Consider the following 24076-nt stretch of genomic DNA (forward strand, 5'->3'; position numbering starts at 1 on the left):
GAAGCCAGACGCCACCTGGGGAGGAGTTGAAATTTATGCTGGAAGCAACTTTTCGGTCAAACCGGAGAATGGTTTAACTCCTGAAGGTAAGGGTGCGTCTGGGGTGCACTTAGATGAAGTTGTTATGGTGCCTTATGCTGCTTAATCTTTAATGGCTTATATGGCATCATCTGTTAGATACTTACTTGAGGATTACCAACTAAAAACATTAATTTACAATTCTCTAATACAACAATGATGCTGCATCATCCTTTGGATACTTACGAAATATGAATATTAAATTTACAAGTACCATTTAATACAGAAAGCCTTTGTTATGCCGTTTTGGCCAGGTGCTTATGTGATTATGATGGTGGTTTGCTAAATAGGATAACTGCTCCAGGACATTATACCAACAACAATTTAAATATGACTGTGCTACAGAATGGTTTCATAATAAGACATTTAGATGAGTGCAGTTCTACTACTAAGCTGTTCACTAGGCAAAAGTAAGAGACTGAGATTGTATGTATAGGAGACTGGAATAATCTCCTTTATTCCTAGCTTTGCCTTCCTTACTCATCCTCTCACCATATCTAATTTAATTTAAGAAAAAGGGGTTGGAATTCTCTCTCTTTTTCACAAGTAGCTTTTGTTATTGAAGAGTAAAGAAGCACTATAGTGCCAAGAAAACAAACTCGTTTTCCTGGCACTATAGGGTTATTAAGTGTGGTCCCCCTCCCGCTGGGCTGAAGGAGTTAAAAACTCTTCAGCCACTTACCTTCATCCAGCGCAGGGCTCCCTCGGCACTGGTGACCTCTCCTCCCCCTGCCGACATCAGCTCCGAATGCGCATGCGCGGCAAGAGCCACGCACGTATTCAATCCCGCCCATAGGAAAACATTACTCACTGCTTTCCTATGGACGTCCACTGTCATCTCAGTGTGATTTTTGACAGCCACTAGAGGCTGGATTAACCCTCAATTTAAACATAGCAATTTCTCTGAAACTGCTATGTTTACAGCTGCAGGGTTAAAACCAGGGGTTCCTATAGTGGTCCTTTGATCTCTAGCTAGATATTGTGTCACACCTTTATAGACACAAGGTTTTACATTTTTGTACTTTGTTACTGAAATTCCATCTCTACCTAGATATTGTGTTATATTCTAACAGATATAAAATCTGCATTTATAGGTAAATATGGCTAACTATATAGCAGCTATATTCTATTTAAATGAACCCTTAAGTGAGAGACTGAGATTTGTGTGTCTATACACACACACACACACACACACACACACAAATCTCTCTCTCTCTCTCTCTCTATATATATATATATATATATATATATACACACACACACACATACATATAACGGATCACATTCAGGTAGAGAAACCTCCTTTGGTTGACTTTTTTACCTTTCTCATCTATTCTCTCATTCTATTCCAGATACTCTAGAGCAGCGTATTGTGCTCAATCTGGCTTCGCATAGGAGGGAAATATTTGTTTTAATTGTGCTAACCATTAGATCAGTGGTTCCCAACCCAGTCCTCAAGTACCCCTATCAGTTCAGGATTTAGGGATTACCCAGTTGTGTCTAAGGTTTTTTCAGAAAAGAAAAAAAAAACAACACCTTCAACAAAACAGTGTAATCCCTAAATCCTGGACTGGTAGGGAGTACTTGAGGACTGGGTTGGGAACCCCTGCATTAGCTTAACGCCCAGTGTAGCATCTGAGGATAGGTTGTTGTTTGTTTTGTTTTGTGCTTTTTTGGGGGTTCCACCATGTGGATACACTATATCAAAGGGTTACACAGGAAAATTAATTGGAAAGCATTGCTCTAGAGAACCAGGATTTGATAGTATTTTCTTTCTGTGGAACCACTGTATTAAAGGACCACTATAGGCACCCAGATCACTTCAGCTCAATGAAGTGGTCTGGGTGCCAGGTCCCCCTCTAGTTTTAACCCTGCAGCTGAAAACATAGCCGTTTCAGAGAAACGGCTATGTTTCACTGAGGGTTAATCCAGCCTCTAGTGGCTGTCTCACTGATTAATGCTTTCATGTGGGCTGTTTGAATGCGCGCGCGGCTCTTGCCGCGCATTCGGATCTGACGTCGGCAGGGGGTGGAGAGCTCCCCAGCACAGAGGGAGCCCGGCGCTGGAGAAAGGTAAGTGGCTGAAGGGGTTTTAACCCCTTTAGCCCAGCGGGAGGGGGGCCCTGAGGGTGGGGGGGGGGGGGGGGGGGAGACCTAATGACCCTATAGTGTCAGGAAAACGAATTTGTTTTCCTGGCACTATAGTGCTCCTTTAACTTCATTGGAGATTCCTCAGTAACTAGATACTGAACTAGACAGACAGAAGGTTTAACATCTTGATACTTTAGTTCCATTGCCTCAATATATATCTTGTATCTTCCATAATGGCCAAACTATGTTAGCCTGGTAGTTTCTATATTCAAACTGAATCAACCCTCTATTAATTTCAATATTTAGAGATCATTACCCACCTTGTTATATAGTGTTACACATCTCACTTATCCCTACACATTTCTGTTTTTCTTTCTTTTTTTTTTTTTTTTTTAATTCTTTATTTTATTTGTGCATAACGATTACAGATATGTTTGCACTGCCACGACAGCTGGTGCAAGCAGATACATATACATTTTATATCACAGGTATGGCATGAGAAAACTTTGCACTTTTTGTTATGAAAATCAGGATATGAACAAGTTGAGCATTAAACAATATGTATAACCAAGCTGACCTAAGTTCCGCTTATAGGCGTTAAAACTAACATATAAAGGGTTAAGGGTAAGTCGAGTGTAGTGTACTACGCTTGCATGTTAGACTCACATTTATTGTACATTTTGCTTGTCTATAGGTCTTCTCTTGGAGTTAATCTAGGCATGAATATTTGCGTATTATTATTTCTTTCTTTTTTTGTTTACTGACTGATGACTTTTAAACATTGAAATAGATTATATTCATTTAACCGTATAACTATACATAGCACACAAGGTCATGCATTTAGACTGGAAGAAAGGAGAGTAAGTCTAAGGCAAAGAAAAGGTTTTTTTTTTACAATAAGAAGAATAAGGATGTGGAATTCTCTGCCTTAAAAGGTGATTTTATCAGAGTCTGTATAGATGTTTAAATAGCAATTGGATAAATCATTTTCAGGAATATCATTTTTATTAGTGGTAATGGCTTCCTGATTGAAGGAGATATCTGACTTCCATTCTGGGGTCAAGAAGGAGTCCCCCCCTAGTTTTTGCAAAATTGGAAGCGCTTCAAACTGGGTTGTTTCTTTCTTTTGGATCAAAAGCAAAAAGAAACGTAAAAAAAAAAAGGCTGAACGTGATGTATCTATGTCTCTTTTCAGCTATGTTCTGTAGTTTCCTGTAAAACAAGTTCTGCATACTTTTTGCAGTAATGCTGAAGTGAGCATGTTGTCATTCTCCTCCTTTGCCAGGGCAGAGCCATTTGCAAGCAGAATTGCTATGTCATGTCTTTCTGTAAAGTAGTTTATATGTATTTGATTACTTTCATTCTGAAATATTGCTACTAAAACACCAGCTTTTGGACTGGAAAACACTTCATTTTTTCACTTAAAGGAACACTATAGGGTTAGGAACACAAACAGGTATTCCTGACTCTATAGTGTTAAAGAACAATCTAGCACCCTCTGTCCCCTATATATAGTAAAATCATACCCTTACTCCAGTCTGCTGCTGCTTGATTGGTCCCTGAATTGCCTGCTTAACATAAGAAAGCATAGGATTGGCTGGGACTGTCAAGGAGGCAGATCAGGGACAGAGCCAGCTCTCACTTTTTACAATTTTCTGACTAAGAAAATATGCTAACCATATATTGAGAAAACAGCTGACGGTCTAACAGCTTCTTTGCACGTGTGAAAAAATAATAATCCTGTTTGTGGAACATTTTCTCACCTTGATGACTGTTCTTCTACATTATGACTTGCGCTTTACTCTATGCAGCAGAACATGCTGATCATGCTCTCTCTACTGGCATTCAGGACTGTAGAACTATCATAGTACAATGGCGAGAGGGAATTATTAAAATAAATCTATTAGTGCTAAATAAATAACTGTGTGACCTATTCTGTCTGCTTATTATTTTCTTGTTAGCAACTGCCTTCCATTTTTTATTTACATGCTGGCCAAGATCATGAGTAGTTCTATCTAACAGTAGAATTTTCTTCTTCATACACCTGTATCAGCTGTAGTTAAGGAGGAACTGCCACTGGAAATCTCTGAATAAAAATAGAACAACTCTTATTGCTTGGGGTTACCTATTTTCATGTAAAGATTTAGCAATTGACGTCAGTCTAGTCCAGGCACAGCCTTGGGTACACAATGCATTGGAAGAGGAGAAACATAAACATTTATCTATACTCTAGTTTTATTATCATCATATAGCACCAACATGTTCAGCATGGCTTTACAATTCTAGAGAAAGAGATACAAGAGAAAGAACAGCATGTCAGAGAAGAGGAGGCATTGATGGATAAGAACCCACTGTCAGATTCAGCTAGTAAAAGTGGTGTAGGAAGGAACTAAACAATGGAAGTAAAGAGAGTGGATGGGCTGTGGAGGTGAGGAGATTGAGGAGCAGGGCCGGACTGGCCCACCGGGATACCGGGAAATTTCCCGTTGGGCCGTCGGCACCTGGGGCCGGGGAGACATGTGGGTGTCCTGCGGCCGCATGGAGAGCTTGGATGGCGGCCGCAGGGGAAGCTCTTCTTGCGGCCGCTGGGGGAGCAGGCTGTTCTGTCTCTGCTCCGCCTCCCTCGCGCGCTAGAAAGAGACCGGGGCCGGAATATGACATCATATTCCGGCCCCGGTCTCATTAAGCTGCACACAAGGGAGGGGGAGCAGAGACAGAACAGCCTGCTTCCCCTGCGGCCGCCATCCAAGCGCTCCATGCGGCCGCAGGACACCTATCAGTCTGCCCACCCACCCACACAGGTAGCAACAAGTATGAATGTCAGTGGGAGTGTGTGTGTGTGTCATGCTGTGTCTGTGTCATGCTGTGTGTCTGTGTCATGCTGTGTGTCTGTGTCATGCTGTGTGTCTGTGTCATGCTATGTGTCTGTGTCATGCTGTGTGTGTGTGTCTGTCTGTGTCATGCTGTGTGTGTCATGCTGTGTGTGCCTGTCAGTGTCATGCTGTGTGTGTGTCTGTCTGTGTCATGGTGTGTGTGTGTGTCTTGTCTGTGTCATGGTGTGTGTGTCTGTGTCATGGTGTGTGTGTGTCTGTGTCATGGTGTGTGTGTGTCTGTGTCATGTGTGTGTGTGTCTGTGTCACGGTGTGTCTGTATCATGGTGTGTGTGTGTGTCTGTCTGTGTCATGGTCTGTGTCATGGTGTGTCTGTCATGGTGTGTGTGTGCCAGTCGTGGTGTGTGTGTGTGTGTCAGTCATGGTGTCTGTGTGTGTCAGTCGTGGTGTCTTTTTAAAAATAGTGTTTTACTCACCTTTTTTTTTTTCCAACGTCGTGCTGGTCTCTGGTCTCTGCCTCTATGACTGAGATCATCAAGCTTGATGATCTCAGCCAATCTGCACTGACACAGGAAGCGCCTCTAGTGACCGTCTGAGTGTCTGTCACTAGAGGTGTCACTAGGAAGCAATGTAAATACTGCCTTTTCTCTGAAAAGTCAGTGTGTACATTCAAAAGCCTGCAGGGACAGGCTATAGACACCAGAACCACTACATTAATCTGTGTGTGTGTGCGCCTGCTAGTGAGTGAGCTTGCTTGCATGTGTGTGTGTGCCTGCTAGTGAGTGAGCTTGTGTTTTTATGTCAATGAGCTTATGTATATTAGTGAAATTGTTTGTCTATGAGGCTGTGTATCAATGAGCTTGTGTGTGTCAGTGAGATTGTCTGTCTCTGCATGTGAGTATGCTTACTGTATAATTAAATGTTTTACTCTGAAAGGACCAATATTTTATATTAGAAAAAGCAATATATATATATATATATATATATATATATATATTAATCAATCATCTGGGGTGGCAAGACATAGCCCTACATATTACATGCGACAATATATGGCGCAATGACTTATGGGGCTGGCATAGATTTTTTTTTCCAGGGCTGCTTTGTATCCCCAGTCCGGCCCTGTTGAGGAGGGCAATTGCAATGAGATAAATGTCACCCAGCAAGATAGTAGGTTATACTAAAGAGATGTGTTTTCAGTGACTTTTATTTATGCTGACTGACATAAATAACAGAAGGTAGATTTGCATAGAAAGTCTTTCCAACGTTTCAGTTATAATGAACTTTGGCTGGCTGTTAACTTCTACATCTAGAGCTTGTATTTAATTGAAACATAGGGCATTTCTAGGTATTCATTATCTGCATTATGCTGTGAGAATAGCGACCATGACAGATCCACTGTACTATTGCTTATATGTGGTCTAAACCTACGTGATCACTTTCTGGAAGAATGTCATCCACTACCAGAATAATTTCTTCACTGAAAGGCTTTACACTTCTACTGTGCATTTAAATTAAACTGTGTGCACAGCACCTTGTCCTATAATATCTTCTATACCACTTTGTAAGGTTATAACTAATGATAGATGGCAATTTCAGATGTCATAAAATCTGCATTTGGTTTCAAGAATACATGGCATCTTTAACACCTCTCATTAATTTGGTTTTATTTCTTCAAACCTCTACAAACGAATTGGAAAGAGAACTGGTGTATCCAGTGATAGGATTCTTCAAGGAATGTTGACAGACCCTAGTTGTCTTGTTATGTCAAGACTAAGTTTAGACTTGTGTGAGTTCACGAACATAAAACCTCTGCGATAAACGATGGTCTTTAACCTTCAGGGCGGAAACCGTGATATCACAGTGAGTTAATGTACCATCTTAGACAAAATTGCAGGGTTCCTCTATTATTGGCTGTGAGAGTCAAGCAATATGTTCAGTGATTAATTATTGTCAGATGGGTTCTTCATGAGATGTGTCAGGTTCTCAAGTTAAATTTAGGAAAGTCATACATTCTAGTTGTCAAAACAATATAAGGTCTATGCCCAAAGTACAAGAAAGATCGAAAAAAAAAAACATTGTTGGGATTTTTCTAATGTAGCTCTGAAGTAGTAAAAATGTTGCATGGGTTGGAACTGTGAACTGAGAGACATGGATTTTTTTATTTTTTTTACAACTGGTGTCTACAAAAGGGCTTATGGTATGGATCTATATAGCTGCTAATTCTGAAAATCTAGGATGTTCAATGTAATGGGGGAAAAATATATAATATGGTGATTAATTTATAGGTTTTCTAAAGGAAGTTTGTGTATTTGAGTCTCCATTTTAAAAAAATGACTTGTACAGTGTAATGGAAAAATGTTAAAGGAGAGAAATAAGAACTGGCTAAAGTGCCCTTTAATAATGAATGTATGTTTATAGAAGTAGAAGAAGATTGTTCCATATACCAGTAGATGATCTAAAGTGCAAATGCTTTCAAGTAACTTTAAAGATACTGGTTAGGAACAATTTATGTGAAAATGTCACATATCCTCTACGTAGATATCATCCTAAATACAGATCAAGGATTTAGACTCACTTCAAGCAAATGTTTTTTTCTCTTTTTTCTTTTCACGTTTCTAATTGTAAACCAGTGCAAAATGAACTAGAAAATGCTATATATGGATGGTGTGTGGAATATCAGCTGGTATACATGGAAATATATATTGTGAGCAGCATGGATAGAGAGTGCTTTAGCTTCAGCATTGGGCAGTTCATCTGCTCTAATGAAAGATCCTTCTCTTCCAGATTGTAGGTCAGAACCAGATTACTGCCAGAGGGCCAATGGTTTGCTTTTTTGGGGGGGGTCAATCTTTATTTTATTTGCACATTCTAGTACAATGTAGTACAGGCGTGCAATGCCACAGCAGCAATATCACGCATATCAATAACAGACATTGTAAAAGAAGCACTATTATGGCATGTGATTGAGCTGCACAGTTTTTCATAACAACTGACAGATCTTCCATGTGTTATTCAGATGGTTAACCGAAGGAGTAACGTGCATGGGTAGACATGGTAGAAGTAGAGGAACAAGAAGGTATACCACCCAGCCTTTCCCTCTCATAGTGAATTTACAGTCCCACACCACACAGCATGTGTCCAAGGGCACTCAACTGGAGATGTCAGTTGCAAATCTGGTACCTGCAGTAGCTTCCTTTCCGATACGCCCTCTCCCTTGCTTGCCTTGGAGCTGTACAGCTGAAGAGCACACCGGCTCTCTGCTTGTCTGGTGGACAGTCGAGATACATCTAAAAGCCTTTATGGTCAGGCCCCGCCCCTCATAGTTTGCTATTTAATCAACCTACTATGTCTAGTCTATGCCAAACATTGGTAGTATGTGAAAAAATTGTCCGGGGAAGTTCTAAAAGTAGAGAATGCTTCAAAGAAAGTAGAATGTAGTTGCCAAGTGCAACCCTTTACAATTTTGACCCACAATACTGTCCTTCTCCCAGGACACTACACAACTTTGTTTTCTATCTTGCTTTTATGAAAGCAAAAATGATCTCTCTCTTGATGTCTTCCAGGAGCTGAATACGTCTCAGAAAACAGTACTGAGTTTTTATTGACCCTTCCTCTAAATCTGCATTTTTTACCATTGTAAATTAGTAGTCATTTTATTTTTCTGCCACCTTATCTTATAAAACTGTATAAATGGTTTTAAAGTCATGGTCTTTTGCGTACAACAATATGTTTGATTCTAATTATTTCTCAATAACATAGAAAAATAAATAAACTTAACACAATTTTTTAATGTGTTACTAGTACACTTTATTTAATTTTATTTAATATTAAATATTTGACAGGAATAAAATGCGTGAATTACCAATACATCCTCTTGCTGAAACAAAGTAAATGTAAATTAGTCAATCAGATGGAAGCAACACATTCAAATATTATTTTTGCATGAATGTAATCATTATTTGGAGTACTTGCTTATTAGTGCTTCTGGAGCCTCCATGTTTTGTTACAATGCTCATGACACCAATCTCTGCAATATGTGCATTTATTTTCTAGGTCTTCGGAAAGTTATGGTCAGAGCTCACAGGCAGGCATGGTGCTGGCAAGATGAATGGTACGGCCTTACCATAGAAGATATCAGACAGCTGGAGAAAGAAACCCAGTTAATGCTTGCTCAGAAAATGGCACAGTTTAGCCTTAGTGAGAATGAAGGTGAACAGCATGGAACAAAAGAGTCCCCTAGTGAGAAGGATTCCGAGAACAAGGCCATTACATCTATAGAGACCACAGATGAGCCTAGTGGCATGACCGAGTCATTGTCAGGAAGAGGGCTTACCAAGCAATGGTCAACATCATCTAGGTCATCAAGATCTTCAAAGAGAGGAGGTAAGAGCACAAAGGGCTGTTGCATTTCATGTGCTAGTAAACAATTAAACAAGGTAGGCACACCCAATATGAAATATAAGCAAGCAATATGAAATATAAGCAAGCAAATGGAGTTCTATGAAAATACGATATGGGGTACTCACTCACATGAGGCTCTATCCCCAAAAGCCCAAGTACATGTAAATAATGAGAGTAAGGAGCACAACCATCAATAATAAAAAAAAATCTTTATTCAGTGGGTACACTCTATAGGAATATCACATAACATAAAGATCCTAAATATATCCGCTATACAGCAATGGTCAGAAAAATTCTGAGTATATATGTATAAACGCCAAATGCGTCTTCTATGAATAGCAGAATCTCAGTATACAAAATAGAGAAATGAGATACCAATCTAATCCAATCCCACAAATCCAAATATATGTACAAAAAAAATACATGACAATAAGCATACCAGACCTAGTGAGAAGCAGCGACAGAGTCAGTCACCACAACACCCCTAACGTTTCGGCAAAAATACCTTTATCAAGGGATCATTTCATGTGCTAAACAGAATAGTTTTCCAAAACTAGTGCTTAAACCTCATATAAAGGTTTATCCAACTTACATCAATTTGTGTTTGTATGTACATTGCATAGAACAAGACAGAATGCATAGAGTGACCAGGAAAAATTGCTTGAATGCATTCTGTAATATCTCCACATTTTCTGGGGCACCATCCAGAACAGAGATCAGAATGTTCTATTAAATGGCTTCTGTTAATACATTTATGACTATCTTAATGTAAATATTTATAACGTTATGTAAAATTCTCCCCAGTCTGTAAATTGCTTATCTGTTGGTCGGCATACCTGCCAATCTAATTGCTTTCACCCAATATTCTTATAAATTGCAAGAGCTTAAACCATACATAGAGGTGAAACCAAGCACTAATTAAGCTTGAATTGAAACGCTTCCTTGCAGTGTATAATAATCCTGCAACACATGACCTGGATTGTACAGGCCACATCTGAAAGGTGAATTATGATTCAGAATTGATATGCATGAGTGGAGAACTGGAGTACGCTGCCTGCTTCCTGCTGCCTTTCTTCTAAAGAATAAACAGTGAGGATGTGGGAGCAGAGCAGCATGAGGCTTATGCAGATAACAGGGACAGCTTAATGATAACCTGTTCACTGCTGGGAGCCCTGATACACACTGCAAATTGGTTTATGAAAAGTCGGTATCTCCTTAAGAACAGAAAATGAATGTTCTGTCCCACTTCCAACCTTTATTTATATGCGTGGAAGATTATGTACAGTAGGCAACAATGCTGAAATATGCATGTGTGTCTGTGAGATTTGTATGCCGTGTGTGTGTGTGTGTGTGTGTGTGTGTATGTTTAGTTAAGCAGGGGTTCTGCACTAAATTCAATTACACCCTGTTCCAAATTATTATGCAAATGATATTTTTCTCATTTACCTAAATAATTGATGTAAATAACAGTCAGCACAATTCTCATGTTATCAACTATTAAGAGTACAATTCAAATTTTATTGAACAAACCTCCTAATGATAACAGTATTTTTTTTAAACATACAAAACTTACAATGCACTGTTCCAAATTATTACGCACAGTAAGTTTCAAAACACTTTATAGGTTGTAAAGAACTGAAAATTGTCATTTGTTGTGTTTGCAGCATATTTACTGAAATCAAAAGCTATTAAAATCAAACTTATAACAGCATTTTAACTTTTTAAACATTTTAACAGGTCACGTTACATTTTAACATAGGGACCCTTATTTGATAGCAACTTCAAAAACTCACAAGCTCAATGGATGTAAGACTTTTGGACAGTTTCTGCTTGAATTTGTTTGCAAGATGTCAGAATAGCCTCCCAGTGCTGCTGTTTGGATGTAAACTGCCTCCCACCCTCATAGATCTTTTGATGGGGATGCTCCAAAGGTTCTCAATAGGATTGAGGTCAGGGGAGGATGGAGGCCACACCATGAATTTCTCTCATTTTATCCCCATAGCAGCCATTGATGCAGAGGTATTCTTTGCAGCATGAGATGGTGCATTGTCATGCATTAAGATGATTTTATTACAGAAAGCATAGTTCTTCCTTCTGTACCAGGGAAGAAATTGATCAGTCAGAAACTCCACATACTTTGCAGAGGTCATCTTTACACCTTCGGGGACCCTAAAGGGGCCGACCAGCTCTCTTCCCATGATTCCGGCCCAAAACATGACTCCACCACCGCCTTGCTGACGTCGCAGCCTTGTTGGAACAGGGTGGCTGTCCACCAACCATCCACTACTCCATGCATCTGGACCATCCAGGGTTGCACGGCACTCATCAGTGAACAGGACTGTGTGAAAATTAGTCTTCATGTATTTTTCTGCCCAATGGAGACGTTTCTGCTTGTGAGCATTGGTTAGTGGTGGCCGAATAGAAGGTTTATGCACAATTGCAAGACTCTAGAGGACTCTACACCTTGATGTCCGTGGGATTCCAGAGGCACCAGCAGCTTCAAATGTCTGTTTGCTGCTATGTAATGGTATTTTAGCAGCTGCTATCTTGATCCGATGCATGGATCTGGCAGAAATCTTCCTCAATGTGCCTTTATCTGCACAAACCCGTCTGTGCTCGGAATCAGCCACGAATCTCGTAATAGTGTGATGATCACACTTAAGTTTTCGTGAAATATCTAATGTTTTCATACCTCGTCCAAGGCATTGAACTATTTCACTCTTTTCGGCAGCAGAGAGATCTTTTTTCTTCCCCATATTGCATGAAAATGGTGCTCTGCTTAATAATGTGGAACACCCTCCTTTAGTAGTTTTTTCTTAAGTTTGGCTCACCTGGCAATCTAATTATCACAGGTGTCCGAGATTGTTTTCAGTGATCAAAAGAGCCCTGAGACACAATGCCATCCATGAGTTAAACTGAAAAACAAAATATTTAATCTTTGTGACACTTAAATATAGTTTGCACAATAATTTGGAACAGGGTATATATATCCTGGTGCTAAAAGCTCTGACCAAGAAATACAGCACGAATGAAGAGGCACACTCCGAGGGTCTCCGTTCTAAATGCTTTATAACTTCTTTTAATGCAGCAGTACAAGTACAAAAACAAAAAAGGTCAATGTTTTATTCCACTGTGGACTTTTATCAAGACTATCTGAAAGCACAACAGATGCAAAAGTTTCAAAGCGAGAGGGAGACTAATTCTACTATCTAATTCCAACTGATGTGTTTTTTTCTTTTTGTTGTGCATGTTAAAACAAGGTACAACCCGTTAGGCCACAACAACCGCACGGGATTAACGCACGGGATTAACGATTGAGCTATGATAACACATAGCTGGTAGACATAGATTCCTAGTACTGGTACATCTTGTGCTATCTGCTAGTCCTGCACGTGTTTTATGTGTTGTTGAGGTCAAGCTATATTAACATGTGTAAAACCCAACTATAGCCACTAGTACCTTGCTAACATTTGTAGTCTTATCTAGCAGGATTGACAGGGTGCATACCCCTGGCCTGGGATAGTGCACACTGCTTGATACTCAGTGGGGGTGAAAAATAATATTCATTGCAACAACAGAGAAATCATAACAATAACCATAGAGTCATAATAAGACAGTGTGTTAGAGTGTTGGGAGACGTTAACAACTGTCAGTGGAGTAGCTGGTGCAAGACTATCTGGCATGTGTTTTACATTATTATTATTATTATTATCATTATTATTATTATTGCCATTTATATAGTGCCAACAGATTCCATAGCACTTTACAATATTATGAGAGGGGGGATTTAACTATAAATAGGACAATTACAAGAAAACTTACAGGAACGATAGGTTTAAGAGCTTATAGTCTATAGGAGGTGGGGTATAAAACAAATTAGGACAGGAAATAGCAATCAAATAAGGTGGGAGTGAAGCAGAGCTGGAGCTGAGAGTAGAGTACTGCCCTTTAGGGGAGAGCAAGAGACAGGTATGTAAGGTAGAGGTTACTCTGGGAGGCCATAAACTTTCCTAAAGAGATGGGTTATAAGGCACTTCTTAAACGATTGAAGACTAGAGAAGAGTCTGATGGCGGTAGGCAGGCTATTCCATAGGAAGGAAGCCGCCCGAGAGAAGTCCTGCAAGCGTGAGTTGGCCATACGGGGGAGGGGGGTGGAGCAGCGGACAGGAGAAGGCCACGAGCAGAACGGAAAGACTGAGAAGGGACATACCTAAGAGGGTCTATAATTGTTCAGTGCTTTATAGGTATAGATTAGCACTTTGAATTGACTCTTATAGGATGCAGGAAGCCAATGTAAGAACTGAAGAGGGGTGAGGTGTGAGAGGAATGACTAGAGAGGAAAATCAGTCTGGCGGCAGCATTCGTTACAGACTGTAGAGGGGCAATACGGCTTTGAGAAGACCAATTAGCAGAGGGTTACAATAATCCATGTGGGAAATTACTAGAGCATTGACACACGCTCCTTGGTAGCATTTTGCGTAAGAAAGGGGCAGATGCCGGCTATGTTTTTAAGATGGAATCTACAGGATTTGGCAACATACTGGATGTGAGGCTCAAAGGTGAGGCCAGAGTCAATTATGACGCCAAGACAGTGTGCTTGCAAGGATGGACTTATGTGGATACCACTAACATGAAGGGAGAGCAAATGAGGAGGATCAGTATTAGGAGGAGGAAAGACAAGGAGCTCAGTTTTAGAGAGATTGCGTTTCAAAAAGCGGGAGGACATCCAGTCAGAGATGGAAGATAGGCAAGCAGTGACATGTTGAAGGATGGCAGGGGAGAGGTCCGGGGAGGAGAGATATACCCCGAGAGGACAGAGTCACAAAGACCAAGTGGTTGAATGAGTGAGGTCAGGGGAGGAGAGCTATATCTGGGTGTCATCAGTGTACAGGTGGTAGTGGAATCCAAAAGAAGTAATAAGTTTGCTAAGAGAGGCAGTATTAAGAGAAAATAGAAGGGGACCAAGGACAGAGCCTTGGGGGACTCCAACCGAGACAGGATGAAGGGAGGAGGTATCATTAGAAAAGGAGACACTGAATGAGCATTGGGAGAGATAAGAGGAAAACCGCGAGAGGACAGAGTCACAGAGACAGAGTGATTGAAGAGTTTGAAGAAGGAGAGCATGATCAACTGTGTCAAAGGCAGCAAAGAGGTCAAGAAGAATTAGTATGGAGTTGTGGCCTTTGGATTTAGCTGCGATTAGGTCGTTAGTAACGTTTGATAGGAGCAGTCTCAGTAGAGTGGAGAGGACGGAAGCCAGATTGAAGAGGGTCAATGAGAGAGTTGGAATTGAGGAAGTGAAACACACGGGTAAAGGCAAGTCTTTTCAGAAGCTTTAAGGAGAAAGGGAGCAGGGATATGGGACGATAGTTAGAGGGGGAGGACGGGTCAAGAGATGTTTTTTTCAGGATAGGTACTACAGTGGCATGTTTAAGGTCAGCAGGGACAACGCCAGAAGAGAGAGAGCAGTTGAGGATGTTTGTTAATGAAGGCCCAAGACAAGGGGAGAGAGAGCTGATAAGGTGAGATGGGATAGGATCGAGCGGGCAAGTTTTGGGGTGAGAGGAAAGGAGAAGCGCAGCCACCTTGTGTTCAGTAGCCGGGGAGAAAGTCTGAAGGGTAGGAAGGCATAATCTACGTGTGGTTGAGAAAGAGAAAGGCAGGGTGGGGAGAATTATTTCCTTAGCTGTTCAATCTTGTCGGTCAAGTAACATGCAAAGCTATCGGCTGTAAGGTTAGTTTGGGAGGTGGCCACAGCAGGGCAAAGAAGAGAGTTATTGATGTCAAAGAGATGACTGGGATTGCGGGAGCATGAACTAATGAGAGGAAAAGTATGACTGTTTGGTGAGGGCAAGGGCTGCACTGTATGAACACAATATGAATGGAGAAAGTCTGACTGGGAGCGAGACTTCCTCCAGGACCGTTCCGCACAATGAGAGCATCTTTGCAGGTAGCATGTTGATTTAGTATGCCACGGTTGGGGGCGTGCCCTTCTCGAGGAGCATGTTTGGAGCGGGGCTGCAGTGTTCAATGCAGAGGTGAGGGGTAGTGTTATATGTGGAGATGGCCAGTGAGGGACAGGAGAGGGAAGGGATGGATAGCAGTTGTGAATCAATATCAGCTGACCGCTGCTGTAGGTCAATAGAATGAAGGTTCCTCCTGAGTTGAGGGGGGTTTAGGCTGAGGTTGTTGGGTGATGGGGTACTCGAGTGCAAACGATAGGTGGTGATCAGAGAGAGGAAATGGAGTGTTGCGGATATTGGATACTGTACATACATAAGAGAAGATGAGGTCAAGGGTATTGCCATCTACATGGGTGGGAGAATTAGCCCACTGTGATAGCCCAAGGGAGGAAGTAATTGAAAGTAGTTCAGAGGCTGCTGAGGTCAAAGGTTGGTTAATGGGAATATTGAAGTCCCGAAAATTAGGGATGGAATATTAGAAAAGAGGAAGTAGGGTAGCTAGGCAGCAAAGTGGTCAAGGAAAAGTAGAGGGGAACCAGGGGGGCAATAAATAATGGCAATGTTTAGCAGAGAAGGGTTTGAAAAGGCGATGTAGCGGAGCTCCTTGTACCCAGGCTGGGTACCTTCGCCAAGGACTGCTGACAAACCGCAGCACTTCCGCCCACAGTTGCCATGGCTTGACTGGGGCCCTGGAACCGCTCCTTCCTGGGGCCGAATGGGTTTTAGCTCTAGTCCTTACGAGGTCTTTCCCCGTTGAATCCCCTGCAAGCTGGAACAGCAGACACAGGAGTAAATCTTCTTTGCCTCCAATAACAGGACGACACACAGTTTTGAAGTGTAAGCTGGAATAGGTTGTAATGGTGCCGCACTTGGCCTTTTATGCAAGTCCCCAAGCAAGGGGTACGCCCACATGGACCTTGTTGGGGTCAGAGACACAAACTTACAAACCAATGATAACACATTTACAAAGTAAGGCACTCCCATACACACCACACAATCCCTCCCCTCTGCTTGGGGATAATTGGATCAGCAACTGTACTAATTCTAATCCAATTATCCCAAAGCACAGATAAAACATACATTTCAAGTCCAAAAAGTACCCCAAAAACACAAGTACCCCACAAATGTTACATCCCCTGATAGCCCTGATCTGGGTGACCAACATATCCAAAAATCACCCAGATCAGTTCAGAGGTTCAGGAATTTGCTGGAAGTCATAATTTTGATCGACCGTGCACATGGTCCTATGCCCAAAACAGTTCCATGAAATCAGTGCTAACGGTCGGTCAAGTTTGGTAGTATTTTACAGGTTTCCCTGCAGGGCCCATAGTCTGTGGGCAGAAGGCTAGCAAACTAGTGTGAGCCTGTGGCGCTCCCGCGGATGGTGAGAGCCCGTGGTATAGCACAGGGACCTCCCAATGATGAGCACCTATGCCTAACTGTGCTGTGCTCAGTGTGAGGAGATTTGAATCTTAAGGTAAACGGTTAGCTAACAAGAACATGGAAAAGAAAACTAGGTAAAACAGTGAATGCTTGCGTCAGTAGTGAGTTCATGTCGCTGCCCCTCGTCTCTCTGCGCTCCTAGGGACAAAGGGTGTTGTTCTCTCTTGATCCCAGGAGTGTTATGCCGAAGGAGTCGCCTGCGGCTTAACCTGTGTGGACATCCCCAGCGCCCGCAAAAACGGTTCAGTGTCTTGCAGCAAGGAAAGGCTAAGTGTGGTTCCCTCTTTGGTCACCGTTGGGGAGCTTCGCAATGTCCATTTGTAGTCGGTTAGCTTCATGCAGTTGGCTGGTTACTTGGTTCAAGGACCAACACTATACTAGAGTGTTCCGTGTCAAGTCCTGGTAGAAGGTTAGATGGGATGACTCAAACGCAAATGGGATCTTTCCCCGGACTGCAGTGAGAAGCCTTATTTGGTCTGTTGCAGAGTGGCACCTTATGATGAGATCCTGAGAAGCTGCTGGTGGTGCTTGTCTAGGCTTGCGGATGCGGAAGAAGCCGTCCAGCACAAGTTTTTTCGCTTTAGCGTGTGGTAGCAGTGTGGCTCTGAGGCATCTGAGATAGTGAGGCAGTTCGGTAGTGTCAATATTGTCAGGGATCCCCCTAATTTTAATGTGAGCGTGCCTATTACTGTCCTCTGCCACATGTAGTCTTGTAGTGAGGGTGGACTGGGAGGCTTGCAGTTGGTGGACATGTTCCTTTAGCCCATTTACCTCCTGTCGCAAATCCAGAATATCCTCCTCCGAGGCCTGCGTACATGCGGTCACCGCTTGTATTTCAGTCCTGAGCAAGTCATGATCCGCCGCATGCATTTGTCTCCTCTCCTGTAGCATGTCAGCGCTGTCTTGTTTAGTGACTGGGGTGTACTTGTCTTAGCTTGCTGATGTCCCTTTGGGTGGAGGTGCAGGGGAGGACTCCGGCAGATCTATGGATTGCACTTCTGCTTCTTCTGAGCCCATCTCGCAGTCCAGCGAGGGCGCCATCGGTCACTGTAACAGGGCACCTATGTCTTGTGTATCCCTGCTGGCGTTCAGGAGAGGCCTCTGGGACCATCTTCCCATATTGTGAGTGTCTGGTGCGGCGGGACCATGTTGCAATTGGGTGTCAATCTGTGTTCTTTGCGCTGTTATCTCTGGCGCAAGCTTCGTGGCTGGAAACTTGAGGTAGGTCCCAGTTCTCTATCGGGTTTTCTTACCCGTTTGCGGGAACAAAAAAGGCATCAGCCTGTTGCGAGTCCTTGAGGGGTGCCCAGGTAGGTAGCTGTACCCGTTGATGGCACTGTGGGGCCACTGATTGGCTTAGATTATTGTCAGGAGCCCTGCAGGGTTGCGGATTGCCAGGAGCCCTGCAGGGTTGCGGCCATTCAGTTCATGCGCTAGACTCCGCCCCCTCTGGGTTTTTTTTGTGACAAATATTGCTGTTCTAATTCATTAAAGTTGAAATGTATCTTTTATTATTATTATTATTATTATAGCAATTTATATAGCGCCAACAGATTCCGTAGCGCTTTACAATATTATGAGAAGGGATTTAACTATAAATAGGACAATTACAAATAAACTTACAGGAACAATAGGTTGAAGAGGACCCTGCTCGATTGAGCTTACATTCTATAGGAGGTGGGTGTAAAACACATTAGGACAGGAATTTGCAATCAAACTTTAAACTATTCCTATGCTGTAAACTATTCAGTGCTGTAAATTAGGAATTTCCAATGCTAGTGGCTCAATTTAACACTGTGTTCCTCGACACGTCACTATGATACAGTATTGCTAAGCTCGAAAAGGGGTTTTTAAATAACACATGGGTCGACATGTGTTATAACTGATTATATAGACACTATACCATTGGAAAACCTGGATGGTGACATTGCACAGAGAAACATTATATATTTATTTTTATATATATATATATATATATATATATATACGACTATGGAAAATTAGATGAACATAACAAAAGGTCTTCCCTATGGGCTGAAACATTTTTATTTCATTATTGTCATTTACATCAGAATACACATTTACTCTTAATAAATTAGCCCAATTATGTAATTATTTTCTGTTAAGAACATCCTATGACCGTTCATCTTACTAGAAATCGAAATATTCTTTTTTTTTTTTCATGGTATGTTCTAGAACACTCTTTCATGGATTACTGTCCTAAATGTTTAAAGTATTTCGGATCGCCTACATTTGCTAAATCTAAATGGTACATGGGCATAGATATACTTTTTTTTTATGATGCACACACAATATATGTGTATTCAATGGCTCCTCTTCAGTGTTTCAGACACAGATTGACTTATGTAATGTCTCAGTCGGTACTAAAATGTTATTCTCCCATGTCTGTCGTTAACAGCGAGCCCATCTCGTCATAGCATTTCTGAATGGAGGATGCAGAGCATCGCTAGAGATTCAGATGAGAGCTCGGATGATGAATTTTTTGACGCTCATGGCAAGTACTGCAGATTCAGTGATCTTTATACGAAGATTTCACGGTCACATGTCTTTAACAAACTGTTGAAAGAACCAAGGAACTGCATGGTTACCCAGCCTGCCTATATTTGTGAAATTGCTTGATTTAAAGGTTAACTTTACCTGTCTTAGTTTCTAGGCATCAGTACGTATATCCTAATAATTCACATGTACCAATAGGCATGGGAGTTGGAAGCAGTAAGGAATCAAGTGATGATAAATATGTGGAGTTATCATGATAGGGTAGAACCCCTCTCCCCTCCAGTAACTGGGTGTCAAGGACTAATATTTAAAGTTATAGAATGTGATTTAACGTGTAACTGTAGAACAGGTCTAATCAACGCATTCAAGGTGACTTAATGACCTACTGAAAATCTTTTATGTAACTGAAGATTTTACTTGGCACAATACTATTATATTTGCACTGTTTCTAAAAATATGTCTAGTTGAATTCACATTGCTCTAGAACTCTGTTATGCACTCAAATTGATAACATTTGGAGGAAGTGCCTAGAATAGAGGGACACCAGAATTGAAATGTTATACTGAAATTTGAATTGCCAGAGTTTGTATTGTTAATGTGTAAGGCAAATTACTCAGATTATAAGTGATAACAAAAACAACACAAATGCTTCCTTGGAGAATATTTTATACGTAGTAGCATGGATAGCTGCTGCCATCTGTAACTAAGAAGAATATTTTTTGTACTTCTTCATAACTCTCTTTTATTGTGTTTAGAAGATTTGTCAGATAACGAGGAAGTGTTACCTAAGGAAATCACAAAGTGGAACTCTAATGATCTCATGGACAAGATTGAAACTACAGAGACGGATGACTTGCATGGTAATTATGGTGGTTTTGCTATACACAACTTATTCCTGTCTACACTAAGAAAAATCAGATTGCATGGTAGTATTTTGTTAGGGTTTACATTATCTGAACTCAGGTATCTGAAAGAGCATAGTCAGGAAGCCAGCTGAACACACTGGGTTTCACAGCTACGTTTCATAAAATTGTAGCTGAAGATCAAGACATGTTTGAATGTTAATTGGTATAAGTATTGCAGGTATTTTATTTTACCATTTTCTAATCAAAGAAGAGTTAACAAAATCTTAGTTGTGTAAAAATATTAACCGATTTATCAGATAAAAGAATTGTCACTCATCAGTTCTGGATGTTTTATTAAATATTAGCAGTCTTGTTGACTACAAAGTTTATCAACATTATTATTATTATGGCATTTATATAGCGCCATCAAATTCCGCAGCGCTTTACAGTGGGTGGACGAACAGACATGTAGTTGTAACCAGACAAGTTGGACACACAGGAACAGAGGGGTTGAGGGCCCTGCTCAATGAGCTTACATGCTAGAGGGAGTGGGGTAAAGTGACACAAAAGGTAAGGACTAATGACAGTTGCAAGAAAGGAATCAGTCAGGAGCTATTAACAGTTTAATTGATATGCTTTTATGAAGAAGTGGGTTTTTAACGATTTTTTGAAGGAGTGGAGACTGGGTGAGCATCTAATGGAGGAGAGAAGCGAGTTCCAGAGGAACATTGTTTTATGTCTTCCTTACCAAATCAGCCTTACAGAATTATAGAAAAGGGCAGAGTTTTCTCAGCATTCCTTTAAGTGATGTAGCCGGTTAGCGACCTTACTAAACATAATCAGAAATAACATGAAATGGTTTGTGCTGTTTCCATGTGCTTTTTTTATGTATGGCGTGTGTATTGAGTACAGGGCTATTGATTTTTCAGTTTTTCCTGCTTTAGATGATTCATATCATGAAACTGAAGAATACACAGTCCGTTCCAGTGTGGAAAGGTTAAGCATCATGGAAGTAAGTGTATTACAATCTAAATGACATGTTTATTGGTGGGGAGGAAGACATGTTTTAGTTGCCTTAGCCACAGAAGTCATTATCAGGATATTTAATATTTACACTTTATTTTTAGCACGTATATCTTACAAGGGAGCAGTATTTCCGGTTGGTACTGAAATATGCAAATCTTCTCTCTTGTGAGCTGTGCTGAATATTCCGTGTCAGAGTTAGAAGAACAATTTTCTGTTTGTTGAGATTACATTTTTAATAAATGTAATTATGTTTTTAATAAAACATTTACATATTGAACATCATTGAGCATGTAAGGCTCATTTTCTTCTTTCAGTTTTAACCTCTTCATGACAGAAGCTTTGACAGCACTGTCTTGATTTAAAGGTATTTTTTAATCTCTTTCCGCCAGGTGACAAATAGTGGTAATTTTATTTTAATGGAAGTTTTGTCTCCTTAATCACAGTTTTGTAAAACTGATGCTCTGGAGACACTACCATCTTTGTTGCTGATGCTACACACCAAGAATATTTATGATGTCTGATTGACCATCATATCTCACGTAGCCGGCTGTTGCCCTATGACATATGTATGTTCTGCTGCAGACAGCTGAATAAGGAGTATTTGTGTCTATGTTTTAAGTAATTTGCTTTCTGAACAAACTGGGAATTAATTTCATCATTAGGGGACATTCACCATTAGCCATGATTTCATAAAAATGAACTTGCCTGTATCTCAGTTACTCAATTCAGCAATTACTTTATGGGATGGGGAAACATTCTCCAGTTAAGTTGGCATTTTTTGTTGATCTTAATGAGCAAGTTTAACGGTTTACTTTGGCCCAGTTGCAGTTTTCTTTGGCGAGAATGTGTGCTTATTATGGTTTACGGAATCTATACAAGCCAGTGAAGCTCAGGCATATTACTTTATTTCTAATTAAAGGGACACTTCAGGCTGCAAGTGGCTAGCATTTTACTGAAAACATTTAAAAATATGCACAAAATAAAAACGAGTGCTTGCAGCCTATCATTAGCATCCACAGTTGGATGTATAATGTGCATGTTAGCTGAGCCACATACCTTGCAGTTTGTTTTTATTTTTTTTTCTCAAAACGAGTACTCAGACCAAGTTGTGTTTATGCTTTTCTGTGCAGACGCACACAACTGTAAATCACGTACAAGTCATTCCCAGCATTCCATCTATTACTCTCACAAATGTCATTACAGCTTCCACTGTAGAAGTAAGTACAGCGAGACGTGCCCCAGTTCTGGAATGTGTTTGAACATGGACTATTTACTAAAACAATACAAAGTTTAAATAAGCCGGTTGCATGGCCACTAAAAGAACAGCCGTGTTTAGCAGCAGTTTAACTTTTAAGTGCATGCTGTGATGTACTTGCCTACAATTAGGATTGGCATCAGCAGCTTCTGTGTGTGCGCAATAAATATGCAGGATTCTATATATTTACATCTTTGATTGCAGCTGGAGAGTAATCCGCTATATTTTATGTTTTGGTAGAAGAGTGGTTTCCAACTTGATAACCCTTGGGTACTGAAGAAAAAAACAAACTACTTTTGTAATTATACGTTCAGTGAGGGTCAATAACATGGAGCTAGTAAATCAAACAAATAATATGAGTGCATAAATAAGCATTCAGTAGTTATGTAAACTATGCCAACACTGCAAGGCATTGCTCCACAATTAAAGCCTTAAAGGGTTACTCCAAGCACTATCAGTATGATACGCTCTGGAGTTTAATTCCCTTGCTGCCGGAGGTGTAACTCTATTTCTTGCAGCATCATTAAGGCATCATTAGCCAGCCTGGAACAAGGGTTCTGGCTAATGTCAGTTCTGTGCATATTGTCAGGGTGCCTTTCATTGGCTAAGATGGGTCAGATGCTCTCAGCCAATGAATGGCAACTGGATCTGCATATGCAGCTCTGTAGAAGTCTCAAGCTGTAGAGGATACCCAGGGTCTAGTGGATATCCAGGTAAGAGAGCAAACCATTGCTAAACAGTTTACCCTCTAAACAGGAAACCAGACCAGGGTACTCCAGGCTTCATAATCAGTACATAGTCAGTGGTTGTGGTGCTTCAAGTTGCACTTTAATAGTGCAGACTTCTCCAGGGCACCCTTAATTATAAGGTAGAACGACAATCCACTCCAGGGCCAAATATTCAGTAATGAATTGTCTAAACTAGATCAATAGCATTGATCATCTTTTGCAAGGGAATTGAGCCATGCCCATATCAGAAGGCTTGTCCATGTCTTTGCTGAAACTGCTAGTTATAAACTGGGTCCAGTATGGAACAACAAATTAGGAAAGGATGAATAGGATAAGATTAAACAAACTATGTAGACAGGAATAAGGACCATTTTACACCAGTATGCTAACACACTTGTTTAATGACAGGTGATATCAAAATGTTATATTATTGTCATCAAATATTAGCCCCTCCCATCTCTGAAGGTAAAACTACTTTTAACCCCTTAAGGACCAAACTTCTGGAATAAAAGGGAATCATGACATGTCACACATGTCATGTGTCCTTAAGGGGTTAAAATAAAAAAAATATATATATATATTTTTTTTTTGTATGAAAAATGTTCTTAGAGAAAGATGCATGGTGAGCGTCTTGATTACTTCGATTGTTCTGATTTTACTTTGAACACGAGTCAAAATTACCCTTAAAGAATTATTAGTTAAAAGAATATTTATTTATTAATTAATGTAAAGTTGATTGATTGATGTAAAGTTGTTGTGGTTGCCAGGTCCAGTTGAAGGCTATACTGAAAACAAGAGTAGATAGTCAGAGCTTTTTATTTGTTGTCTAAATCTGTGTTTCCACCAAGCAGCAGATGTGTATCATCTGTGTGCATTACACTTTGAATCTGTTCATT

At 40.7% G+C, this 24076-nt stretch overlaps 1 protein-coding gene across 1 annotated transcript in view; it reads left to right on the plus strand.

Annotated features, from left to right (window-relative positions):
* PITPNM2 (phosphatidylinositol transfer protein membrane associated 2) overlaps positions 1-24076 on the plus strand; it is a 274134-nt gene that overhangs the window by 180378 nt on the left and 69680 nt on the right. Inside the window, exons 7-11 of the mRNA XM_063454307.1 lie at positions 9056-9385; positions 19229-19324; positions 20082-20186; positions 21116-21183; positions 22328-22414. Of these exons, the coding sequence (XP_063310377.1) occupies positions 9056-9385; positions 19229-19324; positions 20082-20186; positions 21116-21183; positions 22328-22414 (686 nt within the window). The remainder of the gene's footprint in view (positions 1-9055; positions 9386-19228; positions 19325-20081; positions 20187-21115; positions 21184-22327; positions 22415-24076) is intronic.

This window comes from Pelobates fuscus, chromosome 5, assembly GCF_036172605.1.
Source record: "Pelobates fuscus isolate aPelFus1 chromosome 5, aPelFus1.pri, whole genome shotgun sequence".
In the NCBI taxonomy this organism is placed as follows: Eukaryota; Metazoa; Chordata; class Amphibia; order Anura; family Pelobatidae; genus Pelobates; species Pelobates fuscus.